Source organism: Hordeum vulgare, chromosome 5H (assembly GCF_904849725.1).
Source record: "Hordeum vulgare subsp. vulgare chromosome 5H, MorexV3_pseudomolecules_assembly, whole genome shotgun sequence".
Classification (NCBI taxonomy): Eukaryota; Viridiplantae; Streptophyta; class Magnoliopsida; order Poales; family Poaceae; genus Hordeum; species Hordeum vulgare.
In genome coordinates, this window is record NC_058522.1 from 105,294,922 (window position 1) to 105,319,341 (window position 24,420).

Here is a 24,420-nt window from a genome sequence, read left to right on the forward strand (position 1 = left end):
TCTCAACACCATTATAAATACTTGATGAGGGTAATATTGATAACTTGGGTATGAGAACTGGTTGGCGGAACCATCTCATTAACAACCAACAGCGTAGTAACATTTTGCTTTTAGCCCTCTCTTGATGTAGGAGAAAACTTGCTTTTCGCTAAAAACTTATAGCCCCACCTGCCATATATGCATATAGTATAGATGATTACTTTTCACCCCTCTCTTATGTGACTTGCCGGCATATTCAATATGCTGACCTACACGGCTGCAACGTCTTATGTTGCAGATATTTTTCTTCGACGAGTAAGAGTACGATTCAGGGTTACGGTCTACACTCAACTTGCCGTTGGTGTTTATTGGGACTCCACTCCCTTGACTGCTTCCGCTGAAATAATTAAGGTATATATCAGTTTTACGCTATTTACATGTGATTACACTTTGATATATACATTGATGTACTGTGTGTGCCAGCATACTGATACAGGGATGGCACAGAAACACAGAGACTTGACTCGTTTTGAGTCGGGTCGCTACACACTCGGACCCTAGTGACAAGCATTAAAGCATGGCAAAGTAGTAGCAACATCAATCTCAGAACATAGTGGATACTAGGGATCAATCCCCATCAAAACTAACTCGATTACATGATAGATCTCATCCTACTCATCACCGCCCAGCGAGCCTACGAATAGATTACTCACGAACGATGAAGAGCTTTATGGAATTGAAGAGGGAAGAAGGTTGATGATGACGATGGCGACGATTTCCCCTCTTCGAAGCCCTAAACGGACTCCAGATCTGCCCTCCAGATGAAGAACATGATGTCGCGGCGCCTCCGTACCGCAAACGCGACGAAATCTTCTCTTCTGATTTTTTTCAGGACGAAAGTGAATTTGTAGAGCTGGAGTTGGGGGCGGCAGACCCACATGGGCCCCACAAGCTTGGTTGCCGCGGCCAGGGGAAGGCCGCGACAACAGGGCTTGTGGCCCACTGGCCCATCCCCTCCGGTGGATCTTTGCGCAGGTATTTTTTGATATTTTCCAGAAAAAATCTCCGTAAATTTTCAGGACGTTCCGAGAATTTTCATTTCTACACAAAACAACACCATGACAATTCTGCTGAAAACAGCGTTAGTCCGGATTAGTTTCATTCAAATCATACAGATTAGAGTCCAAAATAAGGGCAAAAGAGTTTAGAAAAGTAGATACGATAAAGACGTATCAGGGACTTCCATTTGTCTTGGAATAATGAAGTTAAACCTATACAAAGAACACACATACATACATCCGTACGATAATCTTTAACTGCTCATGACTTCAAACCAGAGGCAGAGTATACAAGGTAGAATTCCCATATACGGATGAACTTCTCATCAAAGCCCAGTTTCATTCAAAACTTGACTGCAAGAAAAAGGAAGTGATAAGAAATTAATACTAACTAAGCAACCAAGTAGAACATATATGTATATAATGGTCACAGCAGTATTTTACCTGTAGTGAGTTTCAAGTGATACTTACTCTTGGTTGGCCATGAGTTAAACATGACAAGTGATACTTACTCTTACCCCCCACCTACACCTGCTAAGCATTGTTTCTTGTCCGTCTTGGCCGTGCAGCCGCTGCCGTTGTGCATTATGTGTTGTTGTCCACAGATGTGCCTCTGTGCGCACCTGCTAAGCATTGTTTCTTGTCCGTCTTGCCGTGCAGCCGCTGCCGTTGTGCATTATTTATTGTTGTCCGCAGTGCGCTACCCATGTGTTGGTGTCCGCCGATGTGCCGCTGCTCCCCGACATACCGCACAAGCATCAACCATTCATATCCTCTCCATCTTGTTATCTCATTTTTTAGCTAAAGTGCAATTCACACACATGAAACATCATGCAGTTTATTCAAAAAAATGACCTTAGTAAATATTTTAAAATAAAATGGTGCCTGAGCTTATGCGAAAAGTGAAATATCTGGAAATATAACTTCATAGACTATAGTGTTAATATAAAAATTACATCTCATAACTTTTTGAAATACATAACTGCACTGGAAAAATTAGATCCTTCCTTCTAGTGGTGCTCTTTGCGCCCTTCTTCCACCCTGGCTTCACATCGATAGTCAGGTCTCCTCCCTCAGGATCATCTTTCCACACATAATAGCCATGAGGAAGTAGCGTTTAGTGTTTATTCTAGCATCTAAAATCAGTTTGTTGTTCTATTAAAGACAAGTAAGCGTGCATGTGCAATAGACGTCTTGTTAGAAATAAAAAATGAGGAAGATCTGAAATATCGTTTAGTGTTTAGTGTTTATTCTAGCATCTAAAGTTAGGAATTAAAATCTGAAATATCTATTTAGCACCTCTTGAAGCCATCCTTAAACATGATGCCACATAATTACAAGATAGAGCTCAAGCTTCCGGCCAGCTCTCCACATATCAACGAATCAATTATCAGAATATCAAATAAGTTATAATCCAGTAAGCCTATAGAGATTAGAGATCGATGCACTTGAATGGATAGTTAAATTTACACCGATAATGACATATGTGAGCTACTCCATGAATTTTTGGCATACCTAGAGACATAACTAAAATAAAGATTCCATGGATTTCTCCAAATTTATAGAAAGAGAGCTTCACTCTTCTCTTCAAACCATATCTCATGGGCTTTATTTCAAGTACCTTGTATGTAATAACAATGACAATGCTTATGCTAGATTAAATTTCTTTGTCAACCTGACTTGTCTATATATTATGTGCACTATGTAAACTGATGGTAAATTCATCTGACTGTAGGCAAATCACAAGAAAGTTGGCATGTTAATCCAAGCCTGGTGTGTAACCTCAAATGACTTAGCTGATCGCTTGCCCGCTGCAGGGACTTCACAAAACCTCCTGGTTCCTTGAGAAGAAAATGAGATGGAAGACCAGTCAGATACCTTCTTCTTGATTTAAGACTCAACAACGGACTTCCAGCAGAAAAGTATTGTCCAATCTAGTATATAGAACAAACTACTTCTTTCAGAATTGGACTTCCACTTGTTGGTCCATTAGTGCTTTAGTTTTTCAAGCTGCCTTTCCACCAATTCCAGATAGCAGTAGAGATGTTGATGCCTAAACAAGCTGCATCAAGAAAAGAATCGTTATCAAATTCGAAGGACAATCCAACGGAGCCAGAATCGATGCAGTACTCCGGTGCCGGTGGTGCATCATCGATCCAGCATCGATTTTTATTCAACCCTCCAAAAACCAATCGTTTCAGTAAGAAAAACAACCTGTTCAATAAAAAGCCCCTCTACCTCCCTACCTTGTATGGTATATACATTCTATACACAACACGGAAAAACAAAACGGTTTAAAACAAACCCACTAACGCACGCACGCGTGGTATGGACATTGGCAGTTCTTTCCAATCGCCAAACCTTCCATACAGCTACAGCTTACCAGAGCACCACCTTGCCCCGCCTGGTGCTGCCTCCCTCGCCTGCTCCACCTGGCTCTCTCTCTCTCTCTCTCTCTCTCTCCCTCTCTCATTCTTGTTTTTTGTTAGTGACTCTGAAATCTGCCATCGCCGGAGGACTCCAAACTGTATCTCATCCGGCAACCATCTCCTCATGCGTGCCTCTTCCCAGGTACGCCGGGCTCTCTCTCATACTTACAACACAGACAAAGAATTCAGAGTGCCACTCCATATACACTCAGAAAGTAATACAACATTCTGAAAGTAACTTTAAACACCACGGACAAATAATTGAGAGTGCCACTAACAACCAACAGACAAAGAATTTTAAGCATAGCAATACTCTGTCAGTAAACAAAAACCACAGACAAAGGTTTCTTTCACTAAATAGAACCCACAGACAAAGGTCTCTTGCTTTATGATGAAATACAAATTCAGTAATAGATGAACATTTACTATTTTGGACCATAAGAGGACACACACGTTACCATTAAAAAATTCATATATTTGCGTTGATTATTTATATACACTTAGAGGATTAAGTGTGATGCTGAACAATGCTGCAAGTAATGAGAGTGATCTGGAATTCAACAATAGGTTCCATGGACCAAGATGATGATAATATATGATGAATTGAGTTGCTTATATTTTCCCTTACAATAATGAAAAAAGTTCACACATGAGTGAATATCCTGGGCGCATGTGATTCAAATATGTCACAGGAGAGAGGTCATTTATATGGTAAAGGAAAAAGAGGTATGTATATGTAAATGAAATAAGTGGACATAGTGTGTTTGCTAAGCCTTCATAATTCAGCCTACATTAATCTTATCAGTTGTTGAAGATAAGAGGAAAAAGAGACCATGCCCGACCAGTATGCAGCGTCAATCATCTGGTTTGTTCATACGCGAAATATCAAACACCGCCAACTACAGTGCTGCATCTTCTGACGACGACGACGACGTGCCCACCCAACTGGCTACGATGTGCCCACCCAACTGGCTACGATGCTTTCGAGTGCCAAACATACGAAGGTGTCATATTTCTTTCTAATGCATACGCTTTTTAATATGGTAAAAACCTGAGGCATCTAATATCATATAGCAGATAGAAAATGACTTAAACTTCAGTTCCATAGAATCTCTTGTTAGAAATACATGGATAAGGAACTATGTATCTAATAATTTATGAAGAACCCAAATTCGAGCTGAGTTTGCCATCAGTGAGATCCTCATATCTCTACTATTGAAGGATGAGTCATTCAAGACAATATATACTTTGATATGAAAAAGGGACATAATCTGTTCATCTACTTTTTTTCTGTAGCTCTGTGATAAGATTTAGCATGTATGTTTCCTTAAATTCTAACACGTTCTTAAACATCAATTTCAGGCCTCCAAATTCATTGTAGACGGTGATTCCAAAGTGCCAAGTACATGATTAGAAACATCAACCCTTAAGCTATTCAGTAAGAGCATTATAGTGACCGGAGAATGAGTCATGTTAGACCCGTGAATACAAGCATCGCTAACCTGCAAAATGGCAAGGACCTCGAAATGGAAGCTTTGGCCAATACCACCATACCGCGTTATGCTCCGCTCATTTGCCAAAAGATGCAGACCGAGCTTTGCTTTCGTATTTTTTAAATTGGTATATCAATACGATTCTGACCATTCGACATTGCTCACTTTTATGTCAGATTACCCTTGCATAAATCTGTATAATTCCCCGTTGTGTTTCCCTTATTTCTGCCCCAATAAAAACTGTACTTTTGTTAGCTAACTAATTTCAGGTGGCTAGACCTTTAAACGAATTTATAGGAAACAGAATTGGCAAAAACTCTGTATCCAAATAACCCCAAGAAATGTTTTATCTTCATCTCACAGAATAAACAACTTAATCCAGTATGCCGATTACTACTCATCTAGCTATCCATCAAGGTGTGTATATATAAGAGAGATTAAATCTACCTCCATATTTTTGCTTACCTCCAAGACCGAATTCCACCGACGTGCCAATCCAACAGAGCTACCAATGCAGGACGCGGTGGGAGAGATGGGAACCGACAGTGACAAGGTAAGATCCGCGGGCACCCTGATCCTGATGCGGAGGGAGGGGAGTAGAGCTCGGCGGCGAAGAGAAGCCGTCGGCATCGCGGTGCACCACAGAATCCCCTCCTCGACGATCTCCGCCCATCCGGCTTGGGGAGCATGAAGCCGGAGCCCCACTCGGGCGTGGTCGCGAACCGCGGGATGCGCAGGATGAAGGGCGGCTTCTCGGGCGGTACCTTGGCGCTGCAGCCGCCGTCGCCCACGGCCGTGCACAGCTCCATGATCTTGGCTGCCGCCTCGGCCGCGTCCCGGCTCTCCCCCATCAGCTTCTCCCCCTGCGCCTTGGGGAGCGGCATCCTGAACCGCACAGGTGTGCCGCCGCCCGCCCCGTCGGGGAGCGGGGAGGCGGGGACGGACGCGGAGTCGATGCCCTGGAAGGAGGAGAGGTCGGAGGTGGAGCGGCGGGCGAGCATGAGCGACTCGAGCCACTACCGCGCACCGATGCGGAGGTTGCCCGACCATGCCCGGCGCGGTGGCCCCGCGGCGGGGCGGCGCTGGAGGCAGAGGAAGTAGAGTCGGCCCCGGCGCAGCGGCCCGTCGGGCGCCAGAGGCCGCGCCCGCGCGCCCAGTAGCCTGACTCCTCCGCCTCCAACAGCTGGAAGCCCGGGTGGTCACGCAGCATGTCGGTCGCCGCCGCCGGCGGCTTGACCGGGAAGGACGTGTCGTCCAGCTGCATTACCTTGGCCCCCTTGCACGTCGGTTGGGATCCCGGCAGTTGCGCTCCAGTCGGGCAACGACGCTGAAGGGGCGGTGAAGTGGCGTGGGGCTCTGGCGGCTAGCTCTATGACCCAATCGCCCCAGGGTCGTCGCCCGACTCTCACGTGTAAGAGCATGGTTAAGGGTGTGTTTGGTTTCACGATGAGGTGGAATCGGACGGGTTGGTTTCATCCCTAGCAACCGTTCTCGTGTTTAGTTGGGTTAGAAATCGGAATTGGGTCATCCGCATGCAGAGAATATTCCCTCCAGATGCTTCACCAAGTGATTCCATCGATTTAGAGGAATCGACTCGTTATTCGTCCGAGAAAGCAAAGAAAAAAAGAAATAACCAAGCAATTCTCACCACGTTCACCCCCGCACCCGAACAAAAGTTTTTGTGGTTATTTTTTTGTGGTTATTTTTTCTCGTTTTCGTGATTAATTTTTTTCGTGGTTATTTTTTCATTTTCGTGATTATTTTTCGTAAATATTTGATATGTACTCAGGATCATATATTTTTATTTGCATGTATTGAAAATAGAAAGAAAATGTTGCTGAAAATTTAAATTATAGTCTTGTTAAATGCAAATAACTCTATTTGTTCAGATATGTAATCTCACCATTTATATCGAAGAGGTGAGTGGTATCAGATTCTTCTCATTTCATCTCTCCAACTAAACACCGGGATGGAACCAACCCATGACTTTTTTATCATCAACTAAACACAAGGATGGAACCAACCCATGACTTCGGGACGGAACCATGACATTCCATGACTTTCGGTCCTCAAACCAAACACACCCTAAGGGCATGAACTATGGAGGCGCTAGAATGGTGTGGTTTCAGCCTCCACGCATGAAAAAAAACTGTCGGGCCATCGTTGGATAATTTCTATTCAACCGAAGCAGCAGCATCTCGGGTGCCCCACGTCTTTTCCAGCTTGTGTCTTTTCCAGTTCTACCGCTGTCCTCCAGTTCTCTTTCGCCCTTCCTTTTTTCCTTTTTTTACCTTTCTGACACTTTATTACGGTGAGGAAGCACCCTCTTCTGCAAGATCCCGTCTCGGTCTGCAAGCATCAGTCTTTTTCCCTTTCTCCTCCACGTCAGCAGCTCGTCCAACGTGGATCAACGGGGCAGCAGTCCAAGCTGGAGCGTTGGTCATGCCCTAATAGTATAGCCAACTGCTCGCTATAAGTCATGTTATAGCCCATCTTATAGTTAGCTTGTACAATAGTTAGCTATAAAAGAATAGTACTTTTATCATATATGGTCCATCTTTCATTCTCACAAAGCATCTAAGAGCACATGTTAGAGCTAGCTCTTCACGAAGAGCCCGCTTCTCTTCTCTCTCCTCTTCTCTCTCATCCAACTCAGCAAAAATATAGTATTCTAATCCTTACAGCCTGCTGACTGTACCTTATTGTACTTGCTCTAACGGCTCTCGGGAGCGTCGGGAGGGCGGCAAGACAACGTGGGCGACGGAGGAAGGAGCACTAGGAGGCAGGGGGTCGAGCAGGCGTGCGGCGTGCGTGGGGAGGGAGTTACGGGATTAGGGGTTTGTGGGTGGGATTATTAGTGACCGAGGCAGCGAGGATTAGTGTTTCGTTAACGAAACCATTAACGTTTCGTTAACGTTATTTAAGACTATTAGATTATGCAATCAACGGCTACCATGTACTCCCTCCGTCCCAAAATTCTTGTCTTATATTTGTCTATATATGAATGAATCTAGTCATATTTTAATATTTAGATACACCCATTTCTAAATAAATCTAGGACAAGAATTTTGGGACGGAGGAAGTACTTCATACTTCATACTATTTTTTAGGATTACCCCATACTATATTCTTGGCTCTTGGGCATACTCCATACTTTTTTGCTCAGTCATTTAATATGAAGTACATGCATCTTGATACTTCATACTCCATACTCCACCGAATCATACTACATGTAAATATCAAGTATATATTCTAGGATTTATTTTTTGAGTATAAGGTATGGACAATGAAACACTAGGAAAATATAGTGTATATACTTTAAACGTTTTGGAGTACATATAGAACAATGATCTCTTTGGATTTAAGGAGCACATATATAAGGGCAGATGCAACACACGGGGCCGGAGTGGCTCCTCCATATTCTACCAGATCTATCTGAAGAGCAGCGCATATGTACACTAATGACGATTTGGCATTGTTGGTACGTACGCAATGAAATTGTGTATGACAAGCGGCCGCCAGCAGTTGAGGCTTCAACACGCTTATTTTCGAGCTACATATCTTCCTTGCTGACCGTGCAGAATGACCTACATGCTGATCATGTCAAAGGAAAGATGGTCGCTAGTCCTCCGCTCAAATTATGTCATGTACCACATATGGTGCACCGTGAGGCTCAGCCAGCCCGGTGGGAGGCGCCCCCGACAGGCTGGGCAACGCTAAACATTGATGGGTCATTTTCAGCTCAAGATGGTATGGGCGGAGTAGGTATGGTACTCAGGGATGAAATCGGTGTAATCATCTATTCATCTTGTCGTGAGCTTAGACATTGTGCGTCTGCACTTGAGTCTGAAATTGCTGCATGTATGAAAGGGATTTCCCTTGCAACCGAGTGGACTACCATGCCAATTGTCATCTAGACGGATCGTTTGGATGTTGTCAAACTGATTACAGATATTAATGACGACGGATCAGCTAATACAATGATAATGCAAGAGATCATATCATACCTCTTGCAGGAAGGTAGAGACTTTTTAGTCAAGCATGTTAGACGGGAACAAAACTCAGTTAGCCATTTTTTTAGCAAATTTTGGTAGAATAAAGAAGCGCACTGTCGTGTGGCTTCGGTCAGGACTGCCTCATCTTTGTAAGGCAGACTTGATCGTCACTTGTTTAATAAACTAGTAATAATGCACGTGCAACGCACGTGTAACCATCAGAATGAATTTTCTCATTCATCAGATTGCATGACCTAGAAGCAGCATAACCCACAAACCTTACATCTACACTATTAACAACATGTATATGAAACCTCATGAATAACCCAACATAAGTCAATCACCTTATGTAGATTATATTTTTATTGTCATTCCCTTGTTTGTCTTCTTTACTTTTCCTTTAGCTTTTTTATTTTTTTCTCCTTCCCTACAATTAATAATTCTGTTGTTATTTTGACGCAATAAAAATTTAAAGTAGGGACAAACCTTGTCGCTTCAGGGTAAAAGAAATGAAGTCAATCTATTAATCAGTTTGTCATGTTGGGAAGTAATGCTAGATAGATCACCGCCTGGTTTATTAGGTATTTGACCATTCTCATTATTTAAACCGGCTATAAGCCTTCGATTTATGGATGGTGTAAAACTTGGGAAAATAATATAGAAACACAATGGTGTAGAAGTTCGTTACCTTCTTACTTGGTTCCACTATCCGTGATCATAATGGACGGTGATAGGTACCTGAGTGACGATCACAAAATGATCAACTTTAAAGAACATACAAAACAAGGATGGCTATCTGTTTCGAAAAACAAGGATGGTTAGAAGAAGGTATACGTGAGAACCCAAGTTAGATAAACATTTATGAACTATTTTTATCAAGATCACTGGGTGTCCACATTTACTCTTTAAGCGTGCTAGGTTTTGTTTCTCTTATGTTGGCTCGTTCTGCTGCAGCAATGCAGCATGCTACCAACGGAACTCCACCTTGCTTCAGGGCACTGGGATGAACCTAAATAACAACCACAATAAGTGTGGTTAGAAATTAAGACGACACATATCATCTACAAAAAATATAGATAATGAGTTGTCCAAAATAAAAAATAGTTTGAGCAATTTGCATTGGTGGTGCTCCCTTGACTTGTAAGTTCTTCTCACGTTCTTCACTCAAACTGGAAAATCTACAGCCATGATCCTTATAGTTGCCACCGTTTGTGATCCGAGCAAGCTGACATGGTCCCTCCCTCCCACCCTCTGAGCAGGCTTTTTTCTTTTTTGGCAAACAGGAGAGGACAAGACAGATAGGTAATGAAGAGGGACCGGAGCTGGGGAGCGACTTGAAAGTGATAAACAATGCCACCTGGTTGCAGTCTACTATCCCAGCATCGCCTCGCTCACCGTGTATCCAATGGAATGCTGCAAGGCACCACCATACAAGTCTTCTGGGAATTAGGGGTGCTGCATGGAGGCTGGACACCCCAGACCCAGAGCCCTCGGTGCCATGGAACTTCAGCGTGGCTGGACTACTCGTGTGAGATGAACCAGAACGGAGCATGGCAACACACCGGCCGACAACCCTGCTGCCGGACTGATTGTTGCAGAGTGGCTTTGAACCTCCCATTGGTGTGTGTATGGGAGGGGGGAGCAATGGAAGACAGGGAGAAGGGGTGAGGAGAAAGAAGATGGGCCGGTGGACAGAGAGGAAGGAGAATTACTCCACTGACATTTGGCACCAAGCCAACAGCTTTATTTTCTCTTAGTAACTAAATTGTTCTGCCATGTCATGCTCTGCATCACAGCTACACAAATTAACTTCCTTTTCTTGTTGCCAATCTACAATGTAGAATTGAGACAGAAGAAAAAAATGCTTGAAGATGACATACACAAAACTGAACTATGTTCTTCTCTGAACTTCAGCTAACTGAACATACATACAGAAGCATACACACAAGCGTGAGTAAATCCTCTAAGCAGATCGAGCGGACAGGGTTCATACCAGAGAAAGAAATCACCGAAGGTTGAGCTGGTGTCCACCCTGGTCATCGGCTTGCCGTCAGTGTCCTGGTTTTCTCCTTCGCGCTGCAGTTCGACGAAAAATCAGAGAAAGAGGAATCAGTTTAGAGAGACATCCGGTGAGAGAGAACGAATCGGGGAGAAAACGGAGCTGCAGCTAGCCGCTTGTTGTTAAAAGAAATTCATGGGCCTAGTTTCCTTCGTTGTAAAGATATAGGGTGTCGAAGGCGAATTCGTCGAAGGCTTCATAGATAAGAACATAGTGATGGAGAACAAAGAGAAGGAGAAAATAGTTGAACCACTTCTCTTTGTTTTCTCCTTCCATTGTTTTCTCCTTCCAGGAATATCTCAAAGGCTATTCCTGGGAGGAAATTGTTGGAATTATGCCCTAGAGGCAATAATAAATGTATAGTTATTATTATAATTCCTGTATCAAGATAATAGTTTATTATCCATGCTATAATTGTATTGAATGAAGACTCATTTACATGTGTGGATACATAGACAAAACACCGTCCCTAGCATGCCTCTAGTTGGCTAGCCAGTTGATCGATGATAGTCAGTGTCTTCTGATTATGAACAAGGTGTTGTTGCTTGATAACTGGATCACGTCATTGGGAGAATCACGTGATGGACTAGACCCAAACTAATAGACGTAGCATGTTGATCGTGTCATTTTATTGCTACTGTTTTCTGCGTGTCAAGTATTTATTCCTATGACCATGAGATCATATAACTCACTGACACCGGAGGAATGCTTTGTGTGTATCAAACGTCGCAACGTAACTGGGTGACTATAAAGATGCTCTACAGGTATCTCCGAAGGTGTTAGTTGAGTTAGTATGGATCAAGACTGGGATTTGTCACTCCGTATGACGGAGAGGTATCTCGGGGCCCACTCGGTAATACAACATCACACACAAGCCTTGCAAGCAATGTAACTTAGTGTAAGTTGCGGGATCTTGTATTACGGAACGAGTAAAGAGACTTGTCGGTAAACGAGATTGAAATAGGTATGCGGATACTGACGATCGAATCTCGGGCAAGTAACATACCGAAGGACAAAGGGAATGACATACGGGATTATACGAATCCTTGGCACTGAGGTTCAAACGATAAGATCTTCGTAGAATATGTAGGATCCAATATGGGCATCCAGGTCCCGCTATTGGATATTGACCGAGGAGTCCCTCGGGTCATGTCTACATAGTTCTCGAACCCGCAGGGTCTGCACACTTAAGGTTCGACGTTGTTTTATGCGTATTTGAGTTATATGGTTGGTTACCGAATGTTGTTCGGAGTCCCGGATGAGATCACGGACGTCACGAGGGTTTCCGGAATGGTCCGGAAACGAAGATTGATATATAGGATGACCTCATTTGATTACCAGAAGGTTTTCGAAGTTACCGGGAATGTACCGGGAATGACGAATGGGTTCCGGGAGTTCACCGGGGGGGCAACCCACCCCGGGGAAGCCCATAGGCTTTGGGGAGACACACCAGCCCTTAGTGGGCTGGTGGGACAGCCCCAAGGGGGCCTATGCGCCAAGAATAAGAAATCAAAGGAAAAAAAAAGAGGGAGGAAGTGGGAAGGGAGGGGGACTCCTCCCACCAAACCAAGTCCAACTCGGTTTGGGGGGGGGGAGTCCTCCCCCCCTTGGCTCGGCCAACTCCTTGGGGGTCCTTGGACCCCAAGGCAAGGCCCCCCTCCCTCCTCCTATATATATGGAGCAATTAGGGCTGATTTGAGACGACTTTCTCACGGCTGCCCGAGCACATACCTCCATAGTTTTTCCTCTAGATCGCGTTTCTGCGGAGCTCGGGCGGAGCCCTGCCGAGACAACATCATCACCAACCTCCGGAGCGCCGTCACGCTACCGGAGAACTCTTCTACCTCTCCATCTCTCTTGCTGGATCAAGAAGGCCGAGATCATCGTCGAGCTGTACGTGTGCTGAACGCGGAGGTGCCGTCCGTTCGGTACTAGATCGTGGGACTGATCGCGGGATTGTTCGCGGGGCGGATCGAGGGACGTGAGGACGTTTCACTACATCAACCGCGTTCTCTAACGCTTCTGCTGTACGATCTACAAGGGTACATAGATCACTCATCCTCTCTCATAGATGGACATCACCATGATAGGTCTTCGTGCGCATAGGAAATTTTTTGTTTCCCATGCGACGTTCCCCAACAGTGGCATCATGAGCTAGGTTCATGCGTAGATGTCTTCTCGAGTAGAACACAAAAGTTTTTGTGGGCGGTGATGTGCGTTTTGCTGCCCTCCTTAGTCTTTTCTTGATTCCGCGGTATTGTTGGATTGAAGCGGCTTGGACCGACATTACTCGTACGCTTACGAGAGACTGGTTTCATCGTTACGAGTAACCCCCTTTGCTCAAAGATGACTGGCAAGTGACGGTTTCTCCAACTTTAGTTGAATCGGATTTGACCGAGGAGGTCCTTGGATGAGGTTAAATAGCAACTCATAGATCTCCGTTGTGGTGTTTGCGTAAGTAAGATGCGATCCTACTAGATACCCTTGGTCACCATGTAAAACATGCAACAACAAAATTAGAGGACGTCTAACTTGTTTTTGCAGGGTATGATTGTGATGTGATATGGCCAACGATGTGATGTGATATATCGGATGTATGAGATGATCATGTTGTAATAGAAATATCGACTTGCACGTCGATGGTACGGCAACCGTCAGGAGCCATAGGGTTGTCTTTATACTAACATATGTGCTTGCAGATGCGTTTACTATTTTGCTAGGATGTAGCTTTAGTAGTGATAGAATGAGTAGCACGACAACCCAGTTGGCAACACGTTGATAGATGATCATGGTGTGGCGCCGGTGACAAGAAGATCGTGCCGGTGCTTTGGTGATGGAGATCAAGAAGCACGTGATGATGGCCATATCATGTCACTTATGAATTGCATGTGATGTTAATCCTTTTATGCACCTTATTTTGCTTATAACGACGGTAGCATTATGAGGTGATCTCTCACTAAAATTTCAAGACGAAATTGTGTTCTCCCTGACTGTGCACCGTTGCTACAGTTCGTCGTTTCGAGACACCACGTGATGATCGGGTGTGATAGACTCAACGTTCACATACAACGGGTGCAAAACAGTTGCGCATGCGGAACACTCGGGTTAAGCTTGACGAGCCTAGCATGTGCAGACATGGCCTCGGAACACATGAGACCGAAAGGTCGATCATGAATCATATAGTTGATATGATTAGCATAGGGATGCTTACCACTGAAACTATATTCAACTCACGTGATGATCGGACTTGGGATAGTGTAAGTGGATCATGAACCACTCAAATGACTAGAGAGATGTACTTTTTGAGTGGGAGTTTAGCATATAATTTGATTAAGTTGAACTCTAATTATCTTGAACATAGTCTAAGTCCACTTTGAATATATTTGTGTTGTAGATCATGGCTCACGTGAGTGTCATCCTGAATTTTAATACGTTCCTAGAGAAAGCTAAGTTGAAAGATGATGGAAGCAACTTTGTAGACTGGGCTCGTAATCTTAAGCTAATCTTACAAGCTGGGAAGAAGGATTATGTCCTTAATGCTGCGCTAGGATATGAACCACCCGCTACGGCTGATCAGGATGTTAAGAACGCTTGGTTAGCACGTAAGGAGGACTACTCAATAGTTCAATGTGCAGTCTTGTATGGCTTAGAACCGGGACTTCAACGTCGCTTTGAGCGTCATGGAGCATTTGAGATGTTCCAGGAGTTGAAGTTTATCTTTCAGAAGAACGCCCAGATCGAGAGGTATGAGACCTCCGATAAATTCTATGCTTGCAAGATGGAGGAAAACTCGTCTGTCAGTGATCATGTACTCAAAATGTCTGGGTACTCAAACCGTCTAGCTGAGCTGGGGATTGAACTCCCGCAAGAAGCTATCACTGACAGAATCCTTCAATCACTGCCGCCAAGCTATAAAGGCTTTGTGTTGAACTACAACATGCAAGGGATGAACAAGTCTCCCGGTGAGTTGTTTGCGATGCTGAAAGTCGCAGAGTCTGAACTCCGTAAAGAGCATCAAGTGTTGATGGTGAGCAAGACCACTGGTTTCAAGAGAAACGGCAAAGGCAAGAAGGGCAATTCGAAGAAGAGCGGCAAGCCTGTTGCCAATCCGCCGAAGAAACCCAAGGCTGGACCTAAGCCTGAAACAGAGTGCTTCTATTGCAAGGGTATGGGCCACTGGAAGCGCAATTGCCCCAAGTATCTGGCAGATAAGAAGGCGGGCAAAGAAAAATCAGGTATATTTGATATACATGTTATTGATGTGTACTTAACCGGCTCTCGTAGTAGTGCCTGGGTATTCGATACCGGTTCTGTTGCTCACATTTGCAACTCGAAACAGGAACTGCGGAATAGACGAAGGCTGGCGAAAGATGAAGTGACGATGCGCGTAGGAAATGGTTCCAAGGTTGATGCAATCGCCGTCGGCACAGTGTCACTTCAGCTACCATCGGGATTAGTGATGAACTTAAATCATTGTTATTTAGTGCCTGCGTTGAGCATGAACATTATATCTGGATCTTGTTTATTGCGAGACGGTTACTCTTTTAAGTCTGAGAATAATGGTTGTTCTATTTCTATGAGTAACATCTTTTATGGTCATGCACCGAATGTGAGAGGATTGTTCATATTGAATCTTGATAGCGATACGCATATACATAACATTGAGACCAAAAGAGTTAGAGTAAACAATGATAGCGCCATATTTTTGTGGCACTGCCGCTTGGGTCATATTGGTGTAAAGCGCATGAAGAAACTCCATGCTGATGGACTTTTGGAGTCACTTGACTTTGATTCACTTGACACGTGCGAACCATGCCTCATGGGCAAGATGACTAAGACTCCGTTCTCCGGAACAATGGAGCGTGCAAGTGACTTGTTGGAAATCATACATACCGATGTGTGTGGTCCAATGAGCGTGGAGGCACGCGGCGGATATCGTTATTTCCTCACCTTCACTGACGATTTAAGTAGATATGGTTATGTCTACTTGATGAAGCACAAGTCTGAAACATTTGAAAAGTTCAAGCAATTTCAGAGTGAAGTGGAAAATCATCGTAACAAGAAGATCAAATTCCTACGGTCTGATCGTGGGGGTGAATATCTGAGTTTCGAGTTTGGTGCTCACTTAAGACAATGTGGAATTGTTTCGCAGTTAACACCGCCTGGAACACCACAGCGTAATGGTGTGTCCGAACGTCATAATCGTACTTTGTTAGAGATGGTGCGATCTATGATGTCTCTTACTGATTTGCCGTTATCATTTTGGGGTTATGCATTAGAAACAGTTGCATTCACTTTAAATAGGGCACCATCAAAATCCGTTGAGACGACACCATACGAACTGTGGTATGGCAAAAGGCCAAAGTTGTCGTTTCTTAAAGTTTGGGGATGTGATGCTTATGTCAAAAAGCTTCAGCCTGAAAAGCTGGAACCCAAAGCGGAAAAATGCGTCTTCATAGGTTACCCAAAAGAGACAGTTGGGTACAGCTTCTATCTCAAATCCGAGGGCAAAGTGTTTGTTGCTAAGAACGGAACTTTTCTCGAGAGGGAGTTTCTCTCGAGAGAATTGAGTGGGAGGAAGATAGAACTTGACGAGGTTGTCGAACCTCTCATCCCTCTGGATGGTGGCGCAGGGCAAGGGGAAACCTCTGTCGTTGCGATGCCGGTTGAGGAGGAAGTTAATGATGATGATCATGAAACTCCAGTTCAAGTTTCTGTTGAACCACGCAGGTCGACGAGATCACGCGCTGCTCCAGAGTGGTACGGTAATCCCGTCTTATCAATCATGTTGTTAGACAACAATGAACCTGCAAATTATGAAGAAGCAATGGTGGGCCCAGATTCCAACAAATGGCTAGAAGCCATGAAATCCGAGATAGGATCCATGTATGAGAACAAAGTGTGGACTTTGGAGATACTACCTGAGGGCCGCAAGGCTATTCAGAACAAATGGATCTTTAAGAGGAAGACGGACGCTGACGGTAATGTGACCCTTTATAAAGCTCGACTTGTGGCAAAGGGTTTTTCACAAGTTCCAGGAGTTGACTACGATGAGACCTTCTCACCCGTAGCGATGCTTAAGTCCGTCAGAATCATGTTAGCAATAGCTGCATTTTTCGATTATGAAATCTGGCAGATGGATGTCAAAACGGCGTTCCTTAACGGTTTCCTTAAGGAAGAGTTGTATATGATGCAACCCGAAGGTTTTGTCGATCCTAAAAATGCTGACAAGGTGTGCAAGCTCCAGCGATCCATTTATGGACTGGTGCAAGCATCTCGGAGTTGGAACAAACGCTTTGATGAGGTGATCAAAGCATTTGGGTTTATACAAGTGGTTGGAGAATCTTGTATTTACAAGAAAGTGAGTGGGAGCTCTGTGGCGTTTCTAATATTATATGTGGATGACATATTACTGATTGGAAACAACGTAGAGTTTTTGGAGAGCATAAAAGGTTACTTGAATAAAAGTTTCTCTATGAAGGACCTAGGAGAAGCTGCTTACATTCTAGGCATTAAGATCTATAGGGATAGATCAAAACGCCTGATAGGACTTTCACAAAGCACATACCTTGATAAAGTTTTGAAGAGGTTCAAGATGGAACAGTCCAAGAAAGGGTTCTTGCCAATTTTACAAGGTACGAGATTGAGTAAGACTCAGTGCCCAGCAACTGATGAAGATAGAGAGCATATGCGCTCCGTCCCCTATGCTTCAGCCATAGGTTCTATTATGTATGCGATGCTGTGCACTAGACCGGATGTTAGCCTGGCCATAAGTATGGCAGGTAGGTTCTAGAGTAATCCAGGAGTGGATCACTGGATAGCGATCAAGAATATCCTGAAGTACCTGAAAAGGACTAAGGAGATGTTTCTCGTGTATGGAGGTGACGAAGAGCTCGCCGTAAAAGGTTGCGTCGATGCAAGCTTTGACACAGATCCGGACGACTCTAAATCGCAAACCGGATACGTATTTATTCTTAATGGGGGTGCAGTAAGCTGGTGCAGTTCCAAGCAAAGCGTCGTAGCAGATTCTACATGTGAAGCAGAGTACATGGCTGCCTCGGAGGCGGCTAAGGAGGGTGTCTGGATGAAGCAGTTCATGACGGATCTTGGAGTGGTGCCAAGTGCACTGGATCCAATAACCTTGTTCTGTGACAACACTGGTGCCATTGCCCTGGCAAAGGAACCAAGGTTTCACAAGAAGACCAGACACATCAAACGACGCTTCAACCTCATCCGCGACTACGTCGAGGAGGAGGACGTAAATATATGCAAGGTGCACACGGATCTGAATGTAGCAGACCCGCTGACTAAACCTCTTCCACGGCCAAAACATGATCGACACCAGAACTGTATGGGTGTTAGATTTATTACAATGTAATTCACATGGTGATGTGAAGGCTAGATTATTGATTCTAGTGCAAGTGGGAGACTGTTGGAATTATGCCCTAGAGGCAATAATAAATGTATAGTTATTATTATAATTCCTGTATCAAGATAATAGTTTATTATCCATGCTATAATTGTATTGAATGAAGACTCATTTACATGTGTGGATACATAGACAAAACACCGTCCCTAGCATGCCTCTAGTTGGCTAGCCAGTTGATCGATGATAGTCAGTGTCTTCTGATTATGAACAAGGTGTTGTTGCTTGATAACTGGATCACGTCATTGGGAGAATCACGTGATGGACTAGACCCAAACTAATAGACGTAGCATGTTGATCGTGTCATTTTATTGCTACTGTTTTCTGCGTGTCAAGTATTTATTCCTATGACCATGAGATCATATAACTCACTGACACCGGAGGAATGCTTTGTGTGTATCAAACGTCGCAACGTAACTGGGTGACTATAAAGATGCTCTACAGGTATCTCCGAAGGTGTTAGTTGAGTTAGTATGGATCAAGACTGGGATTTGTCACTCCGTATGACGGAGAGGTATCTCGGGGCCCACTCGGTAATACAACATCACACACAAGCCTTGCAAGCAATGTAACTTAGTGTAAGTTGCGGGATCTTGTATTACGGAACGAGTAAAGAGACTTGCCGGTAAACGAGATTGAAATAGGTATGCGGATACTGACGATCGAATCTCGGGCAAGTAACATACCGAAGGACAAAGGGAATGACATACGGGATTATACGAATCCTTGGCACTGAGGTTCAAACGATAAGATCTTCGTAGAATATGTAGGATCCAATATGGGCATCCAGGTCCCGCTATTGGATATTGACCGAGGAGTCTCTCGGGTCATGTCTACATAGTTCTCGAACCCGCAGGGTCTGCACACTTAAGGTTCGACGTTGTTTTATGCGTATTTGAGTTATATGGTTGGTTACCGAATGTTGTTCGGAGTCCCGGATGAGATCACGGACGTCACGAGGGTTTCCGGAATGGTCCGGAAACGAAGATTGATATATAGGATGACCTCATTTGATTACCGGAAGGTTTTCGAAGTTACCGGGAATGTACCGGGAATGACGAATGGGTTCCGGGAGTTCACCGGGGGGGCAACCCACCCCGGGGAAGCCCATAGGCTTTGGGGAGACACACCAGCCCTTAGTGGGCTGGTGGGACAGCCCCAAGGGGGCCTATGCGCCAAGAATAAGAAATCAAAGGAAAAGAAAAAAAAAGAGGGAGGAAGTGGGAAGGGAGGGGGACTCCTCCCACCAAACCAAGTCCAACTCGGTTTGGGGGGGGGGGAGTCCTCCCCCCCTTGGCTCGGCCGACTCCTTGGGGGTCCTTGGACCCCAAGGCAAGGCCCCCCTCCCTCCTCCTATATATATGGAGCAATTAGGGCTGATTTGAGACGACTTTCTCATGGCTGCCCGACCACATACCTCCATAGTTTTTCCTCTAGATCGCGTTTCTGCGGAGCTCGGGCGGAGCCCTGCTGAGACAACATCATCACCAACCTCCGGAGCGCCGTCACGCTGCCGGAGAACTCTTCTACCTCTCCGTCTCTCTTGCTGGATCAAGAAGGCCGAGATCATCGTCGAGTTGTACGTGTGCTGAACGCGGAGGTGCCGTCCGTTCGGTACTAGATCGTGGGACTGATCGCGGGATTGTTCGCGGGGCGGATCGAGGGACGTGAGGACGTTCCACTACATCAACCGCGTTCTCTAACGCTTCTGCTGTACGATCTACAAGGGTACGTAGATCACTCATCCCCTCTCGTAGATGGACATCACCATGATAGGTCTTCGTGCGCGTAGGAAATTTTTTGTTTCCCATGCGACGTTCCCCAACAGAAATGTGTAATGGCTTTACCAAAAAATGATGGATACTATCTGAACTTTTCTAGTTTTTATATTGTTGCATGATGTGATAAAAAAATTCAGGTATCAGGAACTTTAGCACACACTACACACACTGAAAGGATGAAACAAGAGTAAAATTTTATTTCTAGATGCAGGTGAATACATTTCACAACCACAAAAAATCATATAGGGCTTAAAATCGACCATGACCACAACCAGGCAAACAAAAAACAGGCAGTATTTTTGTCCTTACCTTGATACCTCAGCAGCAAAATTTCTATTCCATTGCCAAACACAACTTACATAATAAATCAGTACATTACTCGTGAGATGTTATCAAGCTTAGTGACACGACAAAAACATCACAATGTACCATTCCTTCAGCTAGTGACCTCTTGGAGTTAAGTATAGATGATTTCCAAAACAAGAAGTGAGATGTTGTATTTGGGCCTCACCTAAACACACTCCTGCTTATTCTCTTGCCTAAACTATATATAGTCAATAACCTACAATTGAAAATGGTGTCAAGAAAGACGAACTTAATAAAATGGCTGGCAGCATACAATCAATAATCTTCTAGCTGTGTGCGCCAGATTTCTTTTATGAAACCAGAACAAAGTTATTTATGTGAATCTCTAGTTAGAAACCAACTGAAATAAATAAAACTCAACATTAGTGCTGCCAGAAATACCTGAAGGAATCAGGAAGTGGAGACCTAAGTCATCGTGCCTCGCCATGCATGTTGTCCAGGGTGCCGTCGAGCACTCATAAGATAACATCATGGCTGGACGACACTGAGGCACACGGAGACCAACAAGTCCCAGCGAACGCCGTTGAGGGTGCCGGCGTTGTAGACGACCTAAGTGCCATGGGTAACAAAAAACAGAAAAAATTAGGAAGAACAAATCAATTTTTGCACGAACAACAAACCAATTTCTTGCCCTCTAGTACTTCACCATCCAATCAAATCCCCAGCGATCAACAACTCACAATCAATCCCAGACAACTGACGCAGTCTTGGCTATTGGAATCGAACACTGCATCCACAAGAAAAGTAGCATGGCAAAAAAAATATTGGGATACCTCTGACAGAAAAGAGAAGCTGTACAAGATCATGTATGACCAAGTCAACATATTTAACTATGCTAAATGATGTTCACAATTCTGTAATACTTAAAACATCTGTTGTCATCTGTTGTCACATCAACTTTCATCCAAATTTTCCATCAATGATGTTAACAGTAGAAATAAGCTAACCGTTGCTTCAGTGCGTGCAAAATGGATCATCCTAGTGAGAACAAATTAGACAGCGGGGAAGAAAGAAGAGAAAGGAAGGGAGGGAAAGAGAAAGGGATACGGGAGAGGGAGCAGGACATACCTGACCGCGACGCCGTCCGGTCTGGAACCGCCGTCGCCGCTGTCCCTTCGTTTAGGATGGAGTAGGAGGTCCGTTGAGCGGCGGGAGGAGGTCCGTTGAGCGGCAGGAGGAGGTCCGTTGAGCGGCGGGAGGAGGCGCGGTGGCGGGGGAGGGGTTGCGGCGGCGAGCGGCAGGAGGGGCCGCGACGAGCGGGGGAGGAGAAGGAGGAGGCACCGCGGCGAGCGGCGGGAGAGGCCGCCGCGGCGAGCGGCGGGAGGGGCCGCCGCGGCAAGCGGGGGGGAGTGGTTGCGGCGAGCGGTGGGAGGAGGAGGCGGGGCGAGCAGCGGGAGGAGGAGGCGCGGCAAGGGCCGGGGCGGTGGGGGGCGTCGGCGGCGTGGGGTGGCAGGGGCTGGAGAAGGGTGCGGGCCGCGCGCGCCGGGTGGGCGAGGAGAGGACGAAAAGCTGATGCAGAGTTATCGTCCGCTCCCGTAAATTGGTAAACGTACACAGGTGAGGATTACCTATTATGTTAACGGTTAGATCTAATTAGGTGGGCCGGATCATGTGGTGATACTTTATCTAAAATGTTTTGTGTACGTGTTTTCGGATGCATTTAGGAAAGAATATGTTGGCTTGTTTATTAGTAGTATAGATTATCTTTCACCTCGCAAACAAAAGGAGCACATATATAATAAGCATTTTTCACATCATGTCTATGTAGATTGTTTGGGCAGTACGTGACCAGCTAGGTTGTTTTAAAATTCACGTCTCCTAGTGGATAGCTAGCTAGCACTTATCCATTCGGTGAGGTCCGCTACATGCGGCCTTGAAATTAGCACGTTGTTGCTAATTTGTTGGATGCTAAAACATTTCAACTAAATGATTAAATTAGACTTGAAAACTAACGGGTTTTTTGGTACCCACTAACCGGAATAGTGCTACGGCTTGAGGGACACGTGGAGGCCAAACACTAGGTCGTAACTATCACTGCTTATATATATATAAATAAATGATTAAATTAGGCTTGAAAACTAACTAACCGGAATAGTGCTACGGCTTGAGGGACACGTGGAGGCCAAACACTAGGTGGTAACTATCACTGCTTATATATATAAATATATATAGAAAAGCAAAGATATAAAGTTATGTTGGAGCGTAAATAATCTGTGCCGCAGGATATATGTTGGGATACGCACATGTGTGTGTGCATGTGAGAGAAAGAATCTTATCTACAAGAAAAACGCGAATCTCGAAGCAAACGAAGGTTCAGATAGCAAGCACCCCACCTAGTGTTGATAGCAAATCCATGCCATATATATATATATATATATATATATATATATATATATATATATATATATATATATATATATATAGTAACACTATTCATCATCCAGGATGTAGAATAAGTTATTCCTCACTCGAGGTAATTTTACGATTGTTTCAGACAGAAATTACATACGATATGCAAATAGTTACATTCATATTGATTTACAAAGTAAAATTTGACATAAAAAAACAAAAGTATGGGTCACAATACCTGAAAATTTGTTTTTATGTACATTTTATACTATAATTTTATGTTCATAAATATAAGTAACATAAAATAATTTTACGGTGATTATGTATTTTCTTATGTTTTCTTTTTATGATTGAAGTAAGATAAAATTTGTGGGACGTAAAAATACGATGCATTTATATTAAAATAGAAGGGGGTGAAGGATAACTATTCATCATGCAGGACGACGAATAGCTCGACCATATATATATATATATATATATATATATATATATATATATATATATATATATATATATATATATATATATATATATATATATATATATAAGTTTCTAATCCGACCATGAATAGTTTCTTTTCCTCCTCTATCCGAAAGGTCATGACCGGTCAAGGCCTATAACCCTTTATGAGAGAGCGGTTGGAGACCGTTTGTACTGACACGGTCCATCATAGAGATCATGTCCTTATTTTCAAGGGATATTATCTCTAAAACTCCTCTACTTGACCCCAAACCCTTGCCCAATGACCATGCCATGTGTATAGGACTAGAAACTATTTTATAAAATATTATTTCAACGAAAGGGCATTTATTTATTTTGAGGTTTCAAAAACCTGTGAGTTGGGATCTATACTACAAGTCCTTAATTTAGGAGGGAATGTTCTACCCCAAAGATTATATTTGGATTCCATTATCAAAAAGGGTTCTCAAAACCACAACATAATTATTCTAAAAGTTATTTGCCTATTGTATTTAAACACCTTTTCTTGTATTTAAACACCTTTTTCTAAAGCAGGAAATGATCTTTTGTGCGTAAAAAATATTTTCTTGTTTCAAAAATATTTGAGAAAATTTAGGGGAACTCAGTGGACATATATTTTTCATACATATGAGTTTCAACACATGGTCATGTTCAAGATATTGGACAAAATCCCGCAAAACCCTTTGTGCCTATTTCAAGCTTTTGAAATATTTCCATAGCAAATATTATGAATAAATTTCAGGAAAATTCTAGCGGGTCACACATGATATATGCGGTGAACCTGCAAAATTTCATATCAATCCAAGTTGATTTGGTTCACCTAAGAACCCCAAAACCCTCCGTGTACACAACCAAATTTGACCAACTTTAGATTGATAAGTTTGTCCAATTAATCCCAAATTTTACACAGATGATCTAGACCCCAAATAAAGATGCTACACCAAGTTCTGCATTTCTGGGAGTTGATTTGGTAACCCAAGTCCACAGGAATCTTATTCTGTCTAT

At 43.8% G+C, this 24,420-nt stretch overlaps 1 protein-coding gene across 1 annotated transcript; it reads right to left on the reverse strand.

The window, feature by feature from the left end:
- Window positions 1–1,158: 1,158 nt before the first annotated feature.
- Window positions 1,159–6,337, reverse strand: LOC123399024. The gene is made up of 2 exons (XM_045093457.1): window positions 5,425–6,337; window positions 1,159–3,099 (listed from the first exon to the last, which is right to left on the reverse strand). Exons 1-2 carry the CDS (start codon window positions 5,958–5,960, stop codon window positions 3,027–3,029), a joined length of 609 nt encoding a protein of 202 aa, XP_044949392.1. The 5' UTR covers window positions 5,961–6,337; the 3' UTR covers window positions 1,159–3,026.
- Window positions 6,338–24,420: the final 18,083 nt, after the last annotated feature.

Coding starts and splice junctions, on each gene's coding strand:
- LOC123399024 (XM_045093457.1), bottom strand. CDS start 5,960: ATGCTCGCCCGCCGCTCCACCTCCGACCTCTCCTCCTTCCAGGGCATC. Junction 3,100..5,424: donor GGTGGAATTCGGTCTTGGAG/GTAAGCAAAAAT, acceptor TTCTTGATGCAG/CTTGTTTAGGCATCAACATC.